The 23,520-nt window shown below is 53.7% G+C and overlaps 1 protein-coding gene across 1 annotated transcript in view; it reads right to left on the bottom strand.

Annotated features, from left to right (window-relative positions):
* Positions 1-21,249, bottom strand: part of TOGARAM2 (TOG array regulator of axonemal microtubules 2) — a 39,018-nt gene extending 17,769 nt beyond the window's left edge. The window contains 12 exon segments of the mRNA XM_049651922.1: positions 1,879-2,037; positions 3,988-4,223; positions 4,992-5,097; positions 5,212-5,365; positions 7,427-7,588; positions 7,795-7,942; positions 10,383-10,549; positions 12,855-12,901; positions 15,869-16,059; positions 16,904-17,115; positions 18,806-19,081; positions 20,587-21,249. Coding sequence (XP_049507879.1) covers positions 1,879-2,037; positions 3,988-4,223; positions 4,992-5,097; positions 5,212-5,365; positions 7,427-7,588; positions 7,795-7,942; positions 10,383-10,549; positions 12,855-12,901; positions 15,869-16,059; positions 16,904-17,115; positions 18,806-19,081; positions 20,587-20,716 — 1,988 coding nt within the window. The 5' untranslated portion in view covers positions 20,717-21,249.
* Between the last annotated feature and the right edge of the window lie 2,271 nt (positions 21,250-23,520).

Genomic DNA, 23,520 nt, shown 5'->3' on the forward strand with positions numbered 1-23,520 from the left:
GGGACAAGAATGAAGACACTGCTGTGGCAGGCAGGCAGAGAGGGGGCCACAGAGGGAGAGAGGAACCAGGGAGTGCAGGGCCACAGACACCGGGAGGCATAGGAGCCAAGAAGGAAAATGGAATGTAGTCAATTCCTGCAATGGAAGAGAGGTCAGAAAGGAGAGGGACATTTAAGCTGGAGAGATATTGGATCTTGATTTCCATCCCCCCACCAACAACCAAAAACAAATCTATAAAACCTTCTGGCTCCCCACCAATAATCCTCATTTCAGTGACTGGCACTAACACTTACCCAGCTGTTCAGCTGAAAAACCCAAGCATCATCTTTGATTTCTCTTTGAAAGCCTCACCACCCACATCCTGTTGGCCCTGCCTTCAAAAGACACCCCAATCCAGCTCTCCCCACCCTCTGCTAGCCTCCAGCACTCCTGTCAGGGACTGGGGAGCAGCCCTCTGTCCGGTGCCCCTCGTCCATCCTGCTCCCTCTCTCCTAGCAATCCTCCAATGAGCCACCAGAAAGGCTATTTTTAAAAATCAAAAGGGCAGTGAGCCTATAAAGAAACATAAACCCTAGTAATCGGGGTGGGGGAGGAGCAGTCTGACACAATAATGAGCTGTTATTTTTACCCATCAGATCAATGAAAATTAGAAATCCAGATAATGCAAGGTTGCGAGGACATGGGCACGGGCGCCACGGGTGGGGGGCGGAGGGGCACAGCGTGCTCCCGGGCGCCCTGCAGTGCTCGGGCTGCGTCAGGGGACACATGCCCCTGACCACAGTCCTGCCCCCAGGGCACATTCCCAGCAGCTCTCTGCTCCATCAGGGAGCCATGTGCGCATGTGATGCGGGGCGCTGTTGCAGTGGGGAGGGCCCACCCGTGGACTGCTGGTGTGAAGGCACCGGCTGGTGCACACCACAGAACACGGCTGTGGAGCAGTCCCCGAGCTGGTGTGGTCTCCAGATCTGGTGACCAGACCCAGGAACCAAGGAGTGTGATTAACTGGACCCTAACCCTAGCTCTCCAAGACAGGGAATCAGGTTCTGTCACTCTCCTGTTTAACACCATCGAATTATCTCCTCACACTCCTACTAAAAATCCTCCGGTGGCTTCCGGTCACACACCAGCCCGAATCCCAGCTCCTGGCCGTGGCGCGTGGGGCGCTGCCAGGCCTGGCCCTGTCCTGTCCGCCTCATCTCCCGCCCACTGCTCCCCCCTCACCAGGCACCCTGCAGCCCAGCCTTCTTCTTCCTCCATCACGGGGCCTCTGTACCATTTCTTTTGCCTGGGACACTCGCACCCCAGACCCCCAAAGAGCTAGCTCCTGCTGGCCCATCCGTTCTCAACTCAAATGTCACCCTTCAGAAAGATCTCCCCAGACTTGTAATCAAAGTAGCTGCCACCCCATTCTCCGTTACATCTTGGCGTTTTTCCTCTGTATCCTTTATCCATATCTAGAAGAATCATAATAATTTCTTTATTTTCTGCCTACCCAGACTAGGGGTGAGATCCAGGACAGCAGAGGCCTAATTTTTCTTATTCATTGCCCTATTCCTAATAATGAAAAATGATCTGTTCACTATCCTTGGAAGGAATGAACAGTGGTCTTCGAGAGTGGAACTGGGGTGGGTCAGGATGGGGAGGGAGAGCAGCAGGAGAGAGGGAGAACCGGAGGCAGGGAGTGTGGACCCTCCTACAGGCCTGGCTATGCCTGTGCACAGAGACAGACAGCAGCCCTGAGGAAAGCAAACAGCTTCAGTCTATCCGACCCCAGGGAAGCTGAGCTATGGGGGGCCAGGGCCTTCAGGGCTGGCTGGTTGTCTTATCTGCCCTGGGCTGGCCAGGTAAGCAGCCCCCAGGCCCCCGGCCCTGCATCACCTGGTGTCCTGGTTGGAGTCCTGGGCCAGCCTCACCAAGTTGTGCACCAGCATATCTGTGCTGTCCCTGGTGCCTGAGAGAAGCTTCTCGGCACCTATCTGCTCCAGGACGGCTGAGAGGTGCTCGGCAGTGCATTTCCGGACTAAGGGGTTTCGGTGGCTGAAAGGAAATAAAATCACAGTCAAGGGCTCACACAGGAATGGGGTGTGGGGTCCCTAGAGTGCCACACATGGACCTACACCTGTGCACCCATGCTTCATGCTGCGATGGGCTCTGAAATCTGTCTCCTACAGGCTACAGGGAATCTTCAAGGAAAGAGCAGCCACGTCCTGACAATAGAACCCAGGATGACAATGGCAACAACACAAGGAAGGAGGAGCACCTGAAGCCACCTGATGCTGTGCCACAGTCCCTGTCAAAGGTGCTGGAGGCTAGCAGAGGGGAGGGGAGAGCTGGACTGGTGTATCTTTTGAAGGCTCACCACCCCTGTGCCTTCCTGAGCCCATGTTTGCCTTCCCCATCTTTTCTTCACCTAGAAAGATCCTACCCAATCAACGTCTCCATCTCTGCCCTCTCCAGCCCCCTAGGCAGAATATCCCCTTGTCCCTTGGGAAGTACAGGTGCACCCCTGTGGCTCTCCCACCGGGCTAGGAGCTCCCAGGGAGCTGGAACCAAGCTTCCTCTCAGTGGAATCCTGTGCCCTGCTGGTGCCCGGCACATGCCCACACGTGGTGGGAGCTTACTGCATGTTTGTTGAAATGAATTGAGACAGGAGGGAGGGACAGGGGATCAATGGGTGACTTGGTAACCACAACAGGAGGAACCTGAAATCTTACAAGAGAAGCCCATCAGGGTGCCACTTGTTTCTTTCCCACCTTTTCCAACGGGGCCTGTGTGTCCACAGTTCATTAGGCAGCAGTGACCCCTATTTCCCCCAGGGTCCCATCCAGTGTAACACAAAGGGGTCTTCTGGGTTCTCCCTACTCATTATGGTCCAAGGACCAGCTCCATTAGCATCTGAATCAGAATCTGCATTTTAGCGAGATCCCTGGGAATTCAAGTGCACAGCCCTGAGGACACCTGACCCTGGTTCCTGCGACAATGATAGGGTGGTTCAATTTGTAATTAGTGCATGCACTGAGCCAGGTACCCTGCTGAACACCTTCCATCTATTATAGGTTCAACTCCATAAGCCACTGTTACCATCATTTTGCCTGTGAGGAAGCTGTGCTAAGGGAGGAATCCAGAAAAAAGTACAATTAATTTCTCCCAAGTTAATAACAGCCCCAGTGGGCACTCAATAAATGTTCTAGTAAAGGCAGGCACTGTTCTAAGTGCTCCTTCATGAATCAATTCATCTACTCCTCACTGTTTTATGAGGAATATACCATTATTATCCCCATTTTACAGATGAGGAAACCAAGGCACAGAGAAGTTAAGTAACAATCTGGGATGTGAACTCAGGCGACACGGCTCTGGAGCCCCTTACTCTCTGTACTGGGCTTTGGTGCCATTACCAAAGGCAATGGCTGCTACAACACAGCCTGGGGTCTATCTGAGAAGTCTCCTGCAGGAGCGTCGCAACCGGCTCTGGGGTTGAGAGAAAGGCTTTGGGAAAAGGTTTTGGTTTTGCTTTAGTTTTGGTTCCACAAATGAAAGCAAATCTGGCTGCAGAAAGCCTCCGATGGTAGAAAGCACCTTCCTCCGCCCAGGAAAATACCAAGAGGTGTGAGCTGAAGTAACATTTTGTGCCTTGCTCTCCTCATGGCCCGGATTTCATCAGAAAGAACGCCCCTCCCCTGGGAGAGGTACAGGCTGCAGGCTGCCTCTCAGCCCTGTCTCCAGGATATTACCACGGACACTGTGATCTCCCCAGAACACAGCAGCTCTCCCCTTCCAGCTGAGGCCCAGGGCTGCCCTGAGCTCACCTCATTATCCCCAGCCTGGCCCAGGAAGGGCGGGAGAGAAGCCCCCCAGGAAGCAGGGTCTTCCTCCCCCAGCTAAATGTGTGAGGCACCTGTCCCATCTGCCCGCTCCCCTCCCATCCCCAGGGCTCTCCCCTCGCCTTACCTTCCCAACCCACCCCTCCCACAACGAGCCAGCACGTACTAGATGCCCGCTGAGGTCAGGGCCCCCAGGGAGCGGGCAGGGGTCACATGCTTCACCATGGCCCCCAGGGACCGGTTGGCCGCTCTCTGGATGAACTCGCTGGTATTCCCCATCTTCTGGAGCAGGCAGCGGGTGATCTCCTCGGCCTCCTGGTCCATGTTCTTCTTCAAGGCCCGGAAGAGGTCTCCCAGGGTGCTGATGGCCAGGCGTGACACTTTGGAGCGGAGGTTGGTGACCTAGGGGAAAGATGGGAGAGGGACCCTCCAGGACCGCTGGACTCTGCCAAGGGCTCCAGAACATACGAAGAATAGGGCACGGCACCACCCTCTCCCACCACTTCCACCCTCATTGCAGGCCTAGGCCTTGCCAGGCTAGAAACGAAAACCTTGCAGCAGCTCTGGACAAAACAGCCCTATTTTCTTAAAAAACACTGTTAGTGTTATCACCATAATTATTAATTCCACCTGTAATTTTAAATTTGAACATCTGAAATTTGGGCAACACTTAGTCGGCAAAGTACCTTTACAAATAATGCTCAATTTGGTCTTCACAAGCTGCCCCGCCCTCACCACTGGAATAGTCTATTCCCAAGAAGGAGCCCCACTGTTTCTCCAGGCCCGGCCTAGGCCCAGGACCAGTACCAGGGGAGAAAGTCCTTGGGAAATGTTACAACTTCCCTGAAGATGGAGATTTAGCCCAGAACACTCCAACCCTGCTCAGGCATCTGAGTACAGAGAACAACACAGGGCTGTGGCAAATGGGCATACAGGATTCCAATTATTACAATACCCAGCGATGAGAACAAAGGAAACCCCAGGCCCCAGTCTTCCATTCTGAGAAATGGGCGGGTACCTCCCACCTCCATGGCTGAGGGCTAAGAAGTAAGCAGGGAGGGAGCCACGGCCCCTCCGTGGCTACCATGTGACCCTCACTGAACAGGGGCACCAGGGAAGGGGGAGTGGCTGCAGGGTGGGGACAGTGCCCAGCTGTCTAGGTGGCCTCACCTCCCCCGTCACAGCCAAGGACACGTCGTGCAGCCTCCCAGCAAGGACATCTGAATGACAGGCCGCCAGGCGCTGAATGCTCACCAGGCCCTTCTCCTTCATCTGCCTGGGAAGCGAGTTCCAGACCTCGTCACAGGCAGGTAGGGAGGAGCCCTGCAGACCAGGGACGCCCCTGCCACCACCCCTCCCCTTGCAGTAGGGGGAGAAGGGGTCTCCTCACCAGTCGCTGCTCTCGAGGCACTGGAGGGCATCCATCAGCCCCAGCTCAGGGTTGGAGAAAGGCCTCAGCTCCTTAAAGGCTCTGAGAGCCATCTCCTCCTCCTCTTCTTCCCATTCGGGAGACCCCAAGGTAAGCACCGCAGGGAGTGAGTTGACTGCACTCACAGAAAAGAGAAGGAACAGGGAGCATTTCAGCAGGAGGACCCAGGCCTGGCCGCGTCCCAAGCCCCCCTCGCACGAGGCGTGCTCAGAGAAGGGACTGGTGGGGGCCGAGAGGGCAGGGCCTGTGCTTCACTGCCGGGGGGCCACGGACACCACCCAGCACTCTACCTTTTGTCGGCCTTTTCCGTCCTGGCCCTGCCAACCTGATGGTTCTGAACAAGCTGGCCTGTGATATGCTGTTGATGTCATGTGACAAAGCACACCATGCCAGTGACTCACCCCCAACCCTACCCTATCTGTGGTTGGGTGAGGCTCATACATCTGTCAAGGAGGGAGCCCCTACTCACACTGGTTGTGTTCTAACCTCATCCCCACCCAGGAACCTGTGTTATCAGTCTGTCCTCCTCCCCCCCACTCTCCATCCTCTGCGAACTTGCCCACAGGCAGGGAAGTGGTCCAAAGGAGGAAGCAGGGAGACGAGACAACGCAGCTAACTGGGGCCCGCGTGGTCAAGATGTGGCCACACTGGCAGGGACTGCCGAAAAGCAGGGATGTTGTTTAAAAATCGGGTCATGTTTTCTAGGCTCTCCTTCCTTGGGGATGGGGCCAGAATCACACAATCCTAGTGGAACAGGAAGGCGGTTTAGTCATCTATCTGGTCCAATGCCTGAATCACGGCACTGAGGCCTCAGAGGTTGGGCCCCTTCCCCCACAGTCCCTCCACGGAGCCATGACAAGAGGGTCTGCTCTGAACCCAGAGCTGTCACTGCCACACCTCACTTCCTTGCTACTTCTTTTCAGAGACTTTTCAGAGACTGGATTCTCCTCTCAGCTTTGGTGTTGGATAAGAGTCATTAGCCAAAATCTTAGTCCCTATGGGCCACCATCACCTAAAGTCAACTTAGGGGACTTTGGGTCTCTGGGTCTCAGTCCTGTTGTCTGTAAAATGAATGGAGTGGATTATCTAGATCAATATCTCCTGAGTGTCAACCATTCAATTACCACTTTCACGGTTATTTGTCATATCTCTTAATTACCTATAATTTTATTCATATGGCATGTTTCTTCAAGCTGACCCACTTTTTGAATCTTAAATAAGTTTATTCTAAAGGGAGATTTATGTCACTGCTGTAATTGGTAAACAAATATTATTTTGTCATAGAATAGGGTATTTGCAAGAAAAGTAAAAGGATGATATAAACTCCAGCTATCAAATTATAGCCAGTTTCTGATGCCTCCAGCTGGAAGGAAGATCTCTTTGTTTAAAAAGGAGATTCCAAGTCTGCGAGGCATGCTAAAGACCAGCACCGAATTTAGACTTTCTGCTTGACAGAATCAGAGGGATAGAAAGAGAATGGAAAAGAAGGGTGAGTCAATATTATTTCTGGCACCAAAAAGGTGTTCTATTCTACCACCATGGTCCCACCACACCCCCCACTTAAAGAAACTGTGAACCAGGCTGGTTGTTTTCCAATGTTCTTTAGTAGAAAATCTTTCAAACTTGAACTCTCAAGTGGTTATGCAATAAACAAAAAAGTGAGGCAAAATAGGTATTGCTCGGGTAGAATGGGGTCAGAGCCTCCTTTGTCCCTTGGCACCTTCCTGAGCATCCCACAGAACCTTTGGATCCTGAGATCGCAGGCTGTAACCAGCCCTATCCAACACTGACACTTTATGAGGCAAAGTGTAGGAACCCAAGGTCTTTACAGACCGCTCTCTTCCTCTTCCTGATGTTTCCAGCTACTCTCGTGGGTGCTTTCCACAGGATCTGTGGTCCTGGTGCACTGGTGAGCCCTCCAGGACAAGTCATGTGGGCTGGACACACCTGCCCTTCTCCCAGTAATTCAGCTGCAATTCCCTGGGTCTCCAGGCTGGCTCCCACACTATTCCTCTCTCTCTGGCAAGGTGATTGCACCTCAGGCCACCCTCTACTCTAACATGGGTAATGAGGAGAAGCAGAGCAGTGCCGGTCACCTTTGTCGTGCCCCCAGAGCATCCCGAGGCAGCACAGTGAGCGGGACGTGTGCCCCCCAGCCAGTCGGTCTGGCCCCTACCTGAAGCATGGCGGGCAAAGCTGGGCTCCTGCTTGCTGACAGGGATGCTGGGTAATGAGGGCCGGTTGGCCCGCTTCCTGAGGGTGACACCCATGTTTCTGCGTGGGATGCTCAGCCCAGTGGGCACAGACAAGGTTCTACTGCCCCGGAGGGGAAGGAGGCCTGTGGAGGCAAAGAAAGCCCTAGGATGGAGCTGGTCCCGCCTGTCCTCGGCCCCAGTGTCCTCCTCTGGACACGGGCCCATCCGTGGCCCCCTGTCTGGTGTGAGGTTGGGGGACATGGGGAGCTGTGGGTAGTCCCTCTCTTGCCCAGGGGTTGGCCAAGAGGTCTCCCCAGCCTGAGGGAATCTTGCCCTAGGCACCCAGTACCTTCCTTCATCAGGGATCTCCGGGAGCCCAGGCTCTGGGAAGCAAGCTCCCTCTCCCTCTCCGGCTCCTGTGCCCTCTGGAACTCCAACTCCTTCATCTGCCTCAGCCGCATCTTCTCCTGGGCAGACTTGGAGATGGTGACCTGGATCTGGCACAAGGTCAAGGCAAACTCCATTACCCTGAGGACCCAATTGTGTTTTCTGTACCTTCATTTATTCAATCATTGGGAATGTGAGTGGCTTCTGTGTGCCATCACTGTACCGGGAATGAACACAACCACCAAGACCTTGCTCCCTAAAGGCTGCCATGGAGTGGGGAGACAGCAAACAGACCAATCTCGAACATCAGGTGATATGTACTGGAAGGAGAATAAGGGACAGACGGTGATAGGGCTTCCATTTTAAGTAGGAAGACCCAGAGGGACTCCCTGAGGAGGTGAAATTTAAGCAGAGACAGGAATGAGATAAGGGAACAGGGGCCATGCAGACTTCTAGGGGAGAAGTGTGCTAAGTAGAGGGAATAGAGTGCAAAGGCCCCGGGGCTTGAGTGTGCTGGGTGTGGTTGGGGTGAGGGTACTGGCTGGACCACACCAATCAAAGGATGGTAGGACACAGGGTGGAAGGTGGCAGGCGTGTACCAGTCGCCGTGGTCCTTGGTGGGGAGTTGAACTTGTCCTCTGAAGGACACAGCAAACCGCTGAGGTTCTGAGCACAAAAAGTGACATGATCTGACTTCCACTGGGGGGTGAGGGGGCTCCCCTAAGTGTTACTGATTTTTTTTTAACTTTGTATTTAGGAACAACTTAAGACTCACAAGAAGTTGCAAAATAGAACCAAGAGTTTACATGTGGTGGGGTTTGCACTACCACAGCAAGAATGAAGATGACAAAGTGGCCTGATTCTGGACATGTCCCAAAAGTAGGGCCCACCACTTTGGCTGATATATGAGGTGTGGGGTGACAGAGAAAGAGCAGAGGCAAGGATGGGCCCAAGATTTTCAGCCAGTGTAGCTGGAAGGCTGCCATTCACTGAGAGGGGACCCTGGGAGAAGAGGAGATTTGGGGAGGGGGGGTAAAGATTCAACAGTTGAGTTTTGGATAAGGTACGTTTGAAATATAATTAGATATCTAAATGGAAATGCAGAGTATCAGTGAATACACACTTAGTAATATAATTTAACTGCTACTGGAGGTCAGGGGAAAGTCTGGGCCAGACAGAGAAATTTGGGAGTCCTCAGCATATAGATGCCACTTAATGCTTGGCCTGGATCAGGTCACAGGGGGTCAATATAAATAGACCAGATGCCAGAGGTCAGGGCTCTAGGGCCTCCAGTGTATAGAGGGCAGGAGGATGAGAAGGAGCCAGCCAAGAAGAACCAGGAAGGAATGAAATCTGATGGAGGCAGAGAATCAAGAAGGAAACCACCCCCTTGCTTCCCCTCCAAGGTGAAGACTTCAAGAAGGACAAGCCATTAAAGCCACTGGTGGGTCAGGTTAGAGGAGGACTGGACTGTGCTGCATGTGGGAGGTGGAGGTCAATGGTGGCCTGGGCATGAGCAGTGTCAGTGGGGCCCAAACCCAACTGCAGTGGACTCAGGAAAGAATGGATGCAGGCAAGGGAGTAGTCTGGTTTTCCGAAGAATACAGAAATAACAGAGAACTAAGATGCTGATGGGAGTGGTCCCATTTCAAGGAGGATGTTGTTGACGCAAGATCAGGGAGCAATGCTGGGGCTGGGTTGTGGATGGACGAAGCCAGAACAACAGGAGATGGGGACACTGGAAAGCGAGGTGCCCATGGGGATGAAGTTATCATGAGACCCAAGGTCTGACCATGGGTGTGAGTGGCCAAGGGTGGGTCGGTGGTGAGGTCATCTCATGGCCCTGAATCATTTTGCCTTCATTTCATTCCTGGCGCCCTGGCTGGTGTGGGAGAGCTGTGGCACCTGGGCCTTATCATCATCATCATCACGGGATCCTAACATAGCTCATGCACACAGCAGTCCTTTTGTATTTTATATCTCTGTTTCAAAGACTGAGAACGGATCTCCCATAACAGTGACTCTTCAAGTTTTAGTAAATTCATCCAGACCAGGGAAGAGAATCATCTGGACCAAGGTCACCTTAGAAGTGCAAGGTATTTGTCAGCCTGTCAAGCACAGCCTTTGGCTGATCTGCCTCTGAGTCAGCGGCCTCTCAGTTGCTATATTGGGTGTTGGTTCAAATTACTCAACTTGGTTCACCTAAGCCCCTCTGTACTCTCCACATCCTGCTTCCTTCCGAACCATGTATGACCTCCTTCTGCCCTCCCTTCCTCCCCCATCTCACCCCTCAGATCCCCACTGTACTCTGCCTTTCACTTAGCCACTCCCCCCACCCTTCTCTTCCTCTCTCCTGTTTCTCTCCCTTTCTTCGGTCCTGATCCCCAAACCATCTATATGTTCCAGCCTTAAGTACCAGGGTAACTGCCTCAGGGCTCTTCCTTGCCCTCCTCAAGCTGGCCCCACTTTTATGTACTTCAGAAACATGCTTGTGTTCATCCAGTGGTCCACTCTGACCCCAACTTTCTCCTCCCCTCACTTTCCAGATACCTTGGTACTGCTCTCCCTCTGGTCCTCTTCTTTGAGCAAGAGGCGGGCTTCTTTGGCATGGCCGAAGGAGAAGGTTGTCAGCGTAGGAGCAGACTGAGATGAAGGCAGGGCAGCCTTCTCAGGGGCAGCAGACCTGTCTCTGGCAGGTGGAGCCGAAGGTTTTGGCTCTGAGGAGTCGAGAACAAGAGTGCAGCTGAGGACACCCAGCACCTTGAGGCAGTATTCATCCCTTTGGGCTGTCCTGGGGCCCTATGACACTGTGGTTGGTGCAACATTTTACTGCCTAAGACTGCCTCTCTCCATTGTTTTGCCCAGTACTTCCTTGTGGCGAAAGACCCAAGTTAAATTTACTCTACAGAACAGCACTGGCAGGCATAGAATGTTCTCCTCCTTTCATTCATCCATCCACCCATCCATCCACCCATCCATCCATCCATCCATCCACCCATCCATCCATCCAATAGTTACTGTATACCTTATTATAAGACAGGGAAGGGAGGGAGGAAGTGTGGGCAGGAAACAGGGGGCAGGTCTGTTGTCTAAGAAGTTTAAGATATTTCCTGAGAATGCACATCTGTCTTACCTGGGAGGTGTGCACCTCAGGAAGAGAGAAAATAAAATGAGCGCCCTCATCACAAAACATGAAGAGACCAGAGAACCAACAATACTAGTCCAGTCCTCTCATTTTACAGACAGAAAAGCTGAGACCCAGCAACCTTCAGATGCTCTTGTGATTGATACAATACAAACTGATTTCCAAATGACATCAAATCACTAGTATCTCTTTGTTAATCTAGATTTTCCTAATCAATGAATTTCAAAAGTATGTTGTCTTGTGATGGAGGCAAGACAGGGGTGGATTAGTTTTCTTTTAATGAAAGAAATGTTAACTGGGTTCTCCTGTTCACAAAGGTTGGAGCTCACTGTCCTTGGGTGAACCTGCAAATAAGGGGACCACTATCTGGGGCCACCTGAGGCTGGAAGGGGTGTCTTGAATCTGGGACCTCCAGGAGGGCTCCCAGGTTACCCTGGACCTCTGCCCAGCCCATGCCTTCTACAAAGGATCCCTCTGCTTGCGTCCCAGGAGAAGGATCAAGGGCCAAGATGGAGGAGGGATGAAGCCTCCATTTGCCCAAAAGTAAAGGGCAGGGCAGAGGACACAGATGTCCAGGTACCAGCTAACCAGGGCAAGGACTGCAGGAATGCCACAAGATTTGGGAAGCCCTCAGCTTCAGACAATACCATGTGATCTCCTTCTACATGGTAGACGTGTTACACATATTGGGCAATGTTATCCCCAGCTGACAACTGGAGGGTCAGAGGGCCCTTTAAGGACTTTACTACTTGGCATCCCCTCTCCTCACCTCCACCTCCAAGAGAGGCCCTAAAAAGCCTTGTCTGAGCAGCCTGGACCCTGCCGCCAAGCCCCCAGGGACCTAGTTCTCAAGCGGCAAGCTTGTGATGCAGACAAAGGAGTGGTTACAAACTGGGGTCTCCTGGCCCAACCCCCTGACAGCACCCTCAGGGGTAGCTGTTGAGGGACACCGTGGGTGCCAGTGGCTGTCACACCAGACTGCCCAAGCTCACCCCACTGCAGCCCAGCCAAAGAACAGCAGGGGAAAGAGCCACCACAGAAGTTTCTATGCCAGGACCGCCTCTCAGGCTCAGCTCGAGTCCTGACCCTGGGGTTCCTTGGGCAACAGCCTCCCCCTCGCCAGCGGACCCATCTGCTAAGCTATACAGAGTGGCCTGCCAGAAAGCTGGACCAGGAGTCTGCCCCCTCCTGCCAGTCAGCACAGCAGTGGCCTCCAGCCCTCATCCCCGGGCTTGGGGATCCCCACCCCCAACCTGCCCAGGGCTCATCTTCCCTCCTCTCCACAGAGTGAGGTCACCAGGCTGGAGAGCTTCCTGCTCCCTCTTCTGAAGCCCCTCTGTGCCTTGGCCTCTCACTGGCCACCCAGTTGGCCGTATTCCCCTGATGCTGAAACCTTCTGGGGCCAGCTGACTAAGGGGTTCACGGGATGTGGTTTAATTTCTCACTCGGTCTGGTGAGGAGTATTCTCCTCCACTTGCTCAAAACCATGCAGAGGCAGCCCCTCGTGTCAGAAGCTCCGTCTTTGGAGCCATGTGGACCCACTTGCAGATATGCCGGGACTGAGACCTCTGTGCCGAGACTGAGGACAAAACCCAGCTTGCAGAGTCTCAGAGCATGCACTCCTCTGTCACACAGGGTCTACACCTTCCCTCTCAGCTGGCTCACGAGCTGGTGTGGGTCCACATGCCGGGCATAGCACAGGGCCACTGGTCCCCAAAGCGGCACTGCTGGTGACTTCAGCTTCTCCATCCGTGAAATGAGGGGTTCGGGTCCGAGCATGCTCAGGCCTACTCAAACCCCAGTTCTGCCCCCACACCCAGTCCAGGAGGCAGGGAGTTGAATAGATAGCAAGTGGGAGTGCGCAGGGGGGTACATACCCAGAGATTTAGGGGTCTTCTCCCGAGGCCCACTCTCCCGAACCAATCTTAAAAGAACGGGGAAGAAAAAACACTATGAGAGATGGCAAGAAGGAGCCCCTGCTGTGAGGGGTCCGGTAGCCCCGGGATGGGGCAGTGGGCGGGACGGGGCACACAGTGGAGGGGCTGTGGGCGGCTCTGTAAAGAGGCTCTTGGCTAGGAGTTCAAAGCTGCAGGAGACGTAACTCCATCTGCAAAGTCAAGGGCAGGCTGACCGGGAGACCACATCAGGCCAGGCTGGGTCCAGACACCTCAGACCACTGCCTCTGCCCTGCCAGGCACCCACGGCTTCTCCCTGCACTGCCCGTAGCAGCCTCTGCCTCAGTGTGCACTGCCCTCTGTCGTCGTCAAAGTGGCCTTTCTAACTCAGATCTCATGGCACTTCCACACCGAAAGGCCTTCAGCAGCACCTCATTCTCCAGGCTAAAGCTCACCGTCCTCACTTGCGCACACGGGGCCCTGCCACCCTGCTAACCTCACCCGCCCGTGTCATACAAACACCGGTGCTGCCGTGCAAACCCCTGACAGTTCCGTGAACATCTCCATCTCTCCCTCTTCATCTCCCAAACTCTCCTTCAGCCCTCAAAGCTCAGCTCAGGCCTCACCTCCTCCAAGAAGGCTTCCTAGCCTAATCGAGATCAATTTCCACTGGGCTCCCCAGAACCAAGGGCAGCCTTCTACCTTAGTTCTTACCTCACTAGACCTCGATTCAGTAGGTTACTAGTAAATCTCTCTCATGAGCTCCTAGAGCACAGAGACTGTCTTGTTTGGCTTTGTTCCCACAGCACATGGCACATAGTAGGTGTTTACTAGCTCTTAGCTAAGTAAACGAATGTATGGATGGATGGATGGATGGATGGATGGATGGATGAAAAAGCAAATGAATGAAAGAAATGGTAATGGAAGCTCCTTCCCACCTATTTGCTAGCCTCACAGGGTTAATGGAGAAAAATCCATGCCATAACTGGACAGCAAATGAGCAGATATTTATTGTGTGTGTGTATAATCCATGCCAGGGACCAAGCTTGGCACCATGGAAGCTGCAGAGGTTTCTGGATATGGCCTCTGCCCTGTAGTGCTCCAAGTTAAAGAATAGGTACGAGGTTTAAATAAGGGTTGAACAAATCAGTGGAGGGGATGTGGTCAGGCAGTCCGTGGGCTGGTTGCTGTGTGGACAGCGCAGAGGACGCCCTTCCCCCATCGCCTCCTGGAGGAGGGCAGGGAAGACTAGCACAAGGAGAGGCATGAAACCGGGGATTAAAGGACAGCAGGCTCTGAAAGCAGAGTGAAAGGCTGGTGTTAGGGTTGGGGAGGCGCCGCCAGGGGCTCTGGAGGGTCTGGGGGTGGGAAGGTTCCTGCAGAGCAGCACAGGGGGCCTGCTTGAATGTCAGACCAAGGAGAGTCGACTTTAGGCTGCTGGCACAGGAAGTCAAAAAATGTGGATCATGTGGAAGAAAGGTACAGAGGGTGGTGGATGAGAATCGATTAGGATGCAGAGCCCAGGGGGGCCAGGAGCCAGGCTAAGAGCTGTCAGGGAGCTCAAGAGGGAGCCAGTGAGTGAAAACTGAGAAGAAAGGCAAAAGCAAGAGAAGGCCTGCACCTCAGTGGACATCAGGAGGTCATGGGAGGGAGGCAGTTTGGGGAAACATGAGGTGCCCCATCCGTGTGGTCGGGACGGGGGCACAGCCTCCCTCTCTCTGACATGACAAAACTGGAGTTGCCCAACAGGAGGATGGAAATCCAGAGCTCGACTCGAGGGAGACCTCAAGGCCGAGCAGGGCATGAGGAAGACACCCATCCTTGGAAGCTGCCGGCACAGACAGGACTCCTCCAGGGGAGAACGAGGAGATGGGTACAAAGAGCTGGGAACAAGCTTCAGGAATGGCCATGTTTAAGAGACAGACAAAGGAGAGCACAGGGGAGACTGCCTGGAAGGTCTTGTCACAGAAGGTCAAGAAGCCGGTTTCAAAGTCAGGAAGGCAAGGAAGGAGAAAACTCCAAGGACATCAACGCCCCACATGATGTGAAGTCAAGAGCAATGAGATGGGAGTAAAGGTCACTGGTCTGGGGCTAGAAAGTCCTTCCAGCCACCAGGAACGGCTTTGAGGGAAGGAAGGAGTAGATGTTTGAGCAGAAAGGAGGAGGGGCCTAATGTGAGGAAGTAGAGGTTGATGGAGCTCCAATCCAGGAGCAGGCCCACACTCCTCCAGGGTTGAGAAGGAGGCAGACATGTATACAGACAGAAGGGAAGGCAGCATGGGAGATGGAGAGGTGAGGAGGCATGAGAGAAATGGGAAAATTCAGTATAGCATGCCCCAAAGCTATGCAGGAAATGAGACCTTCCTCCCTCTCTCTCTTGTCTCTCTGTCTCTGCCACTGTCTCTGTCTCTCTCACGCGTGTGCACATGCGCACGCGCATGCACACACACACACACACACACACACACACACACACACACACTTGCTCTGACATTAGTCTGACCTGCCCATGGAGATGTTCTAGGCCATCTGAAGAGATCCGTCTGTCCCACTTATGAGCCATAAATGTGGACTCATTAACAACACAGCAACCCTCTACCCCATCAGTTCCCAAACATTTTCGAGTCTGAAGACCCCTTGTAAAATCTAAAATTTTGTGGACCTCTCCCTCCTGCTTCCATACACACACACATGATAAAGCTTGTAATTTTAGCATCCGTTAATGAAGAAAATATATGCTACCATGAATACAGATTGTATTTTCTTCATCACCACAGCAGCCACAGATAAGAAACTGGTGGAAGACGGAGGCTGAGACATTGTCTCCTAAGCCCAGACCACCCAGCTCGCCTTGGCCTCCTCAGGTCTGTGGCTCATGGGAGAGCCAGGCCCTTCACACCCCGGGTGCCCCAGACCTGTGCTGGCGTGGAGGTTCAGCGGATCTTGGAGGGATCGGAGAGAGGACTACAAGGCAGTTGTGACTTAGGGCAGCTTACCGTGTGCGGGGGACCCTCGGGCCCGTGAGGACATCCTGGCCTGGAGGCAGGAGGTGGGGAAGGGAGCCAGGTGCACCGGAGGGGGCCCCAGCGGGCACCCCGGCCTTTGGGATGGGCGGGATCACAAGACCCCCCAGTGACTTGTGCATCTTCTCATCCTTGCAATGCAGGTAGTGCCTGGAGATCTGCACCTGAGAATGGAGGTTGGGGGAAGGGTCTGGATGCTCACATCCCAGGCCCCTCATACAGGGTGGTCCCTTTTGTCAGGAGCCACGTGGGGTGGCAGGCAGCGCTGGGAAGTGTCCTCTGGTTTCTCTCTGCAGCTACACACCCCTAGAACTCCCCAGAAAGCTCAGCGCTTCCTTACCACTCCAAGACAGGAGACTGGCCAGGGGTCCCCCTCATCCCTACTTCCTTTTTGTTATTTATTTTTCTCTTCTTGTCATTTGAGGAAATCCTAGAACATCAATGCTGAAAGCAGTCTTCAAGAACATCTGGTCCAGTACCTCCTTTTTATAGATATGCAAAACAGACCCAGAGAGAAGGGTGACTGGCCCAAGGTCACACAGCCCGTGAGGGGCAGAGTGGAAACCAGAGCCCAAGTCTCCTGAATTTTAGCCCAGCCTTCTTGCCCCTCAGCCTATAATGGGGAGGGTCAGAAGCATGAGGAATTCTGGAACATATAGACCAAGTCTCCTGAGTTTTAGCCCAGCCTTCTTGCCCCTCAGCCTATAACAGGGAGGGTTAGAAGCATGAGGAATTCTGGAACATATAGACCAGAGAAGGCCTAGGGACCACCAACCATAGGACTGGTGGTCACACAGCTCTGGGGCAGCCAGCCAAAGCTCACAGGCCGGCCATGAAGGCTTGGGATGCTGCCAGAAAGATGAAATGAGGACCCAGAGCCCCATCCTTGAGGGCGGCCCCTCAGACACTGTCTGAGAAGCTAGAGGCTCAGGAACCAGGGGTAGTAAAGAATGGAAAGAAAGGCAGAAGGACCAAGAGGTAAAACTCAGAGCAGTTGGATCACCTTACCTCCTGGGCTCCGGGTCTCAGCTCCTGGGGACCCTGGCTGCTCCCAGGCAGATCCAGGCCATTCTCCTTGGCTCCGCCAGCCTCAGGGGTGGTGGGGATGCTCTGGATGGGGGGCATCGGCTTGGGCACCCTCAGCAGCCTCTGAGAGGTGGCCTGGGGGATGAAGCTCCTCAGAGGAACTCCTCTGGAGCCTCCCACAGGATCCAGAGAGACTGTGGGATAAGGATGAGGAATAAGTTAGTCCCGGGAGCATGGGCTGGGGGGCAGTTCAGATACTGGCAACAGGGATGGAAGGCCAGGCCGGGGACAGAAGGAGATCCACCCTGGCCCGCCCTGCCACCAGGCCGAGCAAGCCGACGGTGCGGAGGGCCTGCTCCCCCTCCTATGAAATTTGGTAGAAAGGGCCCAAGTCACCTATTTAAAATTCAGAGGCAGGGGTGCCTGGGTGGCTCAGTCAGTTAAGTGTCCCACTCTTGATTTCAGCTCAGGTCATGATCTCACGGTTTGTGAGTTCAAGCCCAACTTTGGGCTCTGTGCTGACAGTGAGGAGCCTGCTTGGGATTCTCTCTCTCTCCTCTCTCTCTCTCTCTCTCTCTCTCTCTCTCTCTGCCCCTCCCCAGCTTGCATGTGTTCTCTCTCCCTCTCTCTCTTTCCCTCTCTCTCTCAAAATACATAAATAAACATTTTTTTTTAAATAAAACAAAATTCAGAGGCAGGCTAGGCAAGAAGGGAAATCTACCAGTACTAGACTAGGGGTGAGGAGAGTGGGGTCCCATCCTGGCTAGAAGCTGTGTGACCTTGGGTACATCTTTGACTCCCCATTTTCTCTTCTGTAAGATGAAAGTAGTCACATCACGGGGTTGTCCAAACATTCAGTGACATAACTTACATAAAATGCCAAGAAAGTACCTGGCCCATAACTTACTTCTGTTTCTGCTTCCTTTTCAGCTAATGATGTGGAAGCGTAGCTGTTCTTACACAGGGGGCACCCTGACCTAGTCTAAAAGCAGACCACCACACTTGCACCTCTGTTATTAGTACCTCATGCGTCCGGCAGACATCTTCACTGCGCTTTGCCCCACCCCCTGCCATCCCTACAGTAAGGAGCTCAGGATGGTCTTTGCAAATTTTTTGGCAGTGGTGAAAATACTTAGCACTGAACTTTCGAGGGCCATCTTGTTCCAGTTCCTTGTTCCAAAGTGGTTGCATCAAAACAACCAAGTCAAAATATCTTCTCCGCAACCCTGCCCAGCCCGGCTCCGCCCTGCCCTATCATCAGTTTGGTGCGGCGAGGGAGGTGAGGAGGGGTCACAACCCAGGTGGGGACGTCACCACCAGCATGCCCACCTTGGGCCCCACCTGGGCAGTGGTGCAGAGAGGCCAATGCAGCCCCAACTCAGAGTGGTGAGGGTAGCCCCAGCCCCACTCGGGGTACCAGAGATCCCTGTCCCGCCACACTTGCCGAGGGACCTGATCAATCAAGATCACTTCCTATCTGCACATTGCACAGCTCCTGTTCTTTTTCTCCTCCACTAGACCTTTGTGAAAAGACATGACACGTCTAGAAAAAAGACTTCAGACCTCTCAGGGAGAGAGTCACTGGTCTGGCAATTCCAGAAGCTGTATGACTTGGAAATTAGTTAATTAATTAATTAAAAGGATGCCTCTGGAGAGAAGACTAGAAGGAGGCAAGGGAGAGAATGGGGAAGTTAGTTGGGAGACCACTGCAGGGCCCAGGCATTCCCCGGTAGATGGCTGACAGGACTCTTGGTGGGTTCACCCTGAGCAGCTTGGAGAGAACCCGGCTGCCAGCTAGATACCTACTGATCCTCACGGCCAGGTAGCCTGGTGTCCCTGGCCTCAGGGTGGGTGGGTGGCAGGTGGGCAGAGCCCGGGGCTCACCTTGGGAAGATGATGCCAAGCCCTCTGAGAGCCTCCTTTTCTTGAGCTTGTCCTTGATCTGGGTGGTGTCCCGGGCCACACTGTTGGCCTCAGACTCCAAAAAGGGTGCCGGGTGGTTGGGCCCCAGAGATAAGGCACCAATGTTCCTGGGGTGGCCATTCCTGGCCTGCCATCCCTTTGGAGGGGCATCCAGCTTGAGGTTGCCGGGGTCCACTTGTCCACTCAAAGGCTGCAATGGCTCCTCTTGCAGGACCCTCGGAGCTGGCTGGAGGGAGGCTGGGGGAGATAGAAGCAGGAGAGGCTTGGCACACAGAGCCCAAGGTGACACCAGGCACCGGCAAAACCTTTGGTGCTGCTTCCTTGGAACAGTCAGGACTTGCCCCGTGCTCCCGATCATTCAATGTTACTGTCACTCCTTGGGTCAGTTCATTCATCCAACAGTACCTGTGAAGACCTGGGTCATGAGCTACTCGAGAGAAGAAAAGGGGACTCGCTACGCAGCCCTTTCACAGCACAGATGTGAGGCCACAAATACTTAGGGTTGGCCTTCTGCCCAGGGACCACCATCTGGCAATCTCCAGGATCCCAACCAATGCACTCGATATACCTGACGATACCAAATGCAGATTGAAAAGAGAAGTTGAGGTGACTCAGGACAGATCGTGCTTCCGTGCAGACTCCAGGTTATCCAACGACTCACCCAACAAACATTCAGCGAGCGTCTAGTATTTGCCAAGCACTGTCCAGGCAGTGGAGGCACAGAGATGTGTGAGGCACAGCTTTATCACTGAAAGACTTGCAATCTATTACAGAAATAAGATTTGTCCCTAAATGGGTTCATTACAAGGTAAAATGTGATATGAGCCATAAGGGTGGTATCAATAAAATGCTTTGTGCATGTAGAGGAGGAGGAGAGGGATCTGGAAAACCTTCACGAAGTGGTGATGTCTGAACTGGGCCCTGAAGGAGCCTAGACCGTGGAAGGGACAGGGAGAACAAACAGAGACCAGCTTTTGGAATCTCTGCCCCACACAGAACAATTTTTTGAAGTGCCTTGACATAAGCCACAAGACCCACAGAAGAAGCCACAGATACTGGACAGCACCAGACCCAGCAAAAGCTGAAGTCGGTGCCAGCCACAGGCGTGTGAGGGGACTAGCCTGAAAGAGGGCAGGTAACCGGAACAAGCTAGCTTTCCACCTAGAACCCTGGGACTGGAGCTCTGCAGAGAAGGGGGGTCTGCAGCTGGAAGTTAGAGCAGAAAGTGGCCAGGAATCTGAATGAGTGTTCTGAAAATCACTGCTCCAGCTTCTGTCCCTCTAGAGGTGCCCACCTCCCCACCACCGCCCTGCATGCCGAATGCCCACCCAGGGGACAGTGGACCTGGTCTTTCCGGGGCTAATGGGTTCTCCTTGGGTCCTGAGGAGAGTGAGGGACATGCTGAGATCCCCACTTCCTTGTTCCTGTGGACCCCCCCTCTGTGCACCTCATCCTCGGAAGCACAGAATTAAAGGATCCACCTAAAGCCAAGGGGCATCTGCAGCAAGGACCACAGTAAAGACAGCCTCTGCCAATAGGTGGAGGACACAGCCAGACATCCAAATAAACTCATGTCCTCTCTCCAGGATGAGGCCCACGCCCTGCTCTCTGGTCACTGGTCCTCATCAGGCAGCTGCTGGTGGAACTCCAGTTCTCTGCCCCAAGTCCCCAGAGAGGCCACTCAGGGCACTGGAAGGCCATCTGGTGTGACCGAGTCAGCAGGCCAAGTCCCCCAACCTCACCTTCTCCGTAAGTCCGAAGCCTGGAGTCACTGCTTCCGCCCGGGAGTGCGCGGGGCCCAGCACTGGTCCGAGGGACACTCCCACGGTACACGCCCACCGGGGCCAGAACCTTGGCTGGGGACAGAAGCATGGGAAGAGCGTCACCTTAGCGTGCACCAAGTCCAGGACTGGGGAACAGACTGTCGGAGCACTCAGCCCCTGGGGGTCTCTGTGGCCCTTCCCCCAAACCAGAGCCTGGTCCACAAAGGGGGGCCCGCCACCCCACCCCCAGCCGGCCGCGGTACCACGATCCCCACCAAAGCCCACCACCCCACTCTTCCCAGCCCCGGATCCCCACTTCTCACACTCACCTATCTTCTCCATCCAGCTTTGCTCCAGCTCCCCAGCCCCACCCAACCACTCCATACCTTCTTAGCCTCCTTCAGGGCTCCCCTCCTCCACACCCCTGCCCTGCCTCTGTCCACTGCACATCTCACACTAGCTGCTTTCATGAGCCGCTCCTCACCGCCACGCCTTTAATTGTCACCCTCATGTGGTAACCCCCTGACCTGTGGCTTTGGCCCTGACCTCTCCCCACAGTGGCAGGGCAGAGCATCCAATTACCTCCCCTGGGAGTCCTCCAGCACCTCATCCTGCACTGACCCTGCATCTTCTCCTAAACCTCCCCAACTCAGCAAATTGATTTGATTGATCCCTACTGCGGATATTCATCAAACGCTGTCTGTCAGGGACTCTGTCCCCCAGTCCCTGGTGACACAGTCCTGGGCAAGGCCCGAAGGCAGGTGGGGGAGACAATGAGTAACAAGCAGTGACAGTGTGGGATTGGGAACCCAAGGAGAGGGGCCCTGAGCAGAGACGCAGGAAGCGAGGAGGGGGAGCCTCAACTGAGCACCCAGTACTTTGAGAAGCCTTGCCTCCCCTCTGTGCCCCCACAGTAGCCCAGGCATGCCCCATCTTACCTTCCCCTCTCTTTGCCTCTCCCCTCCCAGCCCTGCCTCACTCAGGCACAGGGATCATGTCCTATTCATCTTTCGAGGACCTGCACTCAGGAGGAGCTTAAATGTCTACAAGCTGAATCATTAGTCCTATGCCTCCATGACTCCTCCTAGGCACATCTCAGGACCATCCAGGGGGCCCTAACCCACCACAACCCAGCATACCCACCCCCAGGGTGGAAGGTCACAGGACCGGGAGTCGGGCGTCTGTTCCCTTCCTGTTTCTGTCTGCTGTGTGACCTTGAGGAAATAAGTTAGCCTGAGTCTCAGTCCCCAGGTTGGTAAAACAAAGGAGTTAGAAAGGACTATGGGTTCACATAGTCACATCTTAATTCTATTTCTAGATTTCTAGGTTTTTCTTAAGTTTTCAATACTTCCCACTTCCCCACAAGAATCTAATGTCCGACAGGATCTGAAGGTGGCACTAAATTACGCATTTGTTTTCTCATTAATATAGCAAAGTCCCAGGGTGCTCTGCCCCTAGGTCATGACCTATTTCCTGAACTACTCTGACATTCTGGGGTCCTCTACACTCCTCTCAAGTCATCACAGGGCCCCTGCTCCAACCCCCCCTCCAGAGGGAAAAGCAGCTCTCCACCTCACCAGCACCCCTTCCACCCATGGCAGGACCTATAGATCCCTTCACCCTCCAAAGGAAACTGAGGCTCATTCAGTAGGTCTGGAACCCCATCTCTTGACGCTGAGCTGGGCACATTGTTCCCATTATCCTGCCCTGTCAGCTGAGGAGACAGAGACACCCTGAGGCCCAGCCACATGTCCTCTGGCCATCCATGTGCTCCCTCCACAAAACAGGTCAGCTCCTCAGCCAGCCCACCAGCATAGAGTGGAGGCAAAGCCCAGACAAGTTTCTAGAATACTCCGAGGCTTTCCCCAGGCTAGGGAGGCCCCAGACAAGAAGCTGAGTATGGAGAGCCAGCACAGCCAGCAGAGAGCCTCGGGCAAGGGCAGGAAGGCATGGCCACCTGCCTGGCTACATCTCCCAGGCAGAGTACAGCCCCGTACCTGGGGGGACAGCATCACGGGTGCCCATGCCCCTATCAGTGAAGGTGCCTGGGAGGTTGTCCAGAGGCAGCCGCTACTTCCTGGGCCGTGAACGCAGTCCTTGGGGATCCAGAGGTCCACAGCTTGTAACATCCAGAGACCTATGGTAGGGAGCGGCTGAGTGAAGTGAGAACAAATAACAAACATTTTTACAAACATTTTTTTAAATGGTTATTTATTTATTTTGAGAGAGAGAGAGAGAGAGAGAGAGAGAGAGAGAGAGAGAGAGAATTCCAAGTAGGCTCCATGGTGTCAGTGCAGAGCCTGATCTGGGGCTCGATCTCACAAACTGTGAGATCATGACCTGAGCTGAAGTCAAGAATCAGACACGTAACCGACTGAGCCACCCAGGTACCCCCAAATAGCACACTTTTTAAACCACTTTGCAGGAAGCCCATCAGGAATAGAAATATTCTTATACTGAAGAAATCTGCTGCTGAACGAAAGGACACCTCTTTTCTTACATTCTGACTCTCTTAGACGCTTGCAACATTCCAACTGCCAAGGCCACAAGACTGTGACCAAAGTTGGCTATGAAGAGTGTCACCAAAACCCACTAACCTGGATTCACTTGTGGCTTTGACAGGGACACCTTAGGGTCTCTGGGGAAGGTAGAATTTATCAAGGCAGAGTCTGATGCTCTCTTTCTCCATTAGTTTCTATTTTCTTCAAAAACTCATTTTCTCCGCCAGCTGCCCTCACAACAAGTGTCGGGATTTATGACTCTGCCCGTCCCTCAGACGTCTGGTGGGGTCTCCCAGAACCAGCTCTCTAGTTTTCTCTCAGGATATGCCAATCTCCATCTGCATGAAGTTCTTGGCCCTCAATCTCACCTCACTGACCAGGCCAAACTTCTGTCAGAGAGTCATTTCATTGT

This window comes from Panthera uncia, assembly GCF_023721935.1.
Source record: "Panthera uncia isolate 11264 chromosome A3 unlocalized genomic scaffold, Puncia_PCG_1.0 HiC_scaffold_12, whole genome shotgun sequence".
NCBI classification, from domain to species: domain Eukaryota; kingdom Metazoa; phylum Chordata; class Mammalia; order Carnivora; family Felidae; genus Panthera; species Panthera uncia.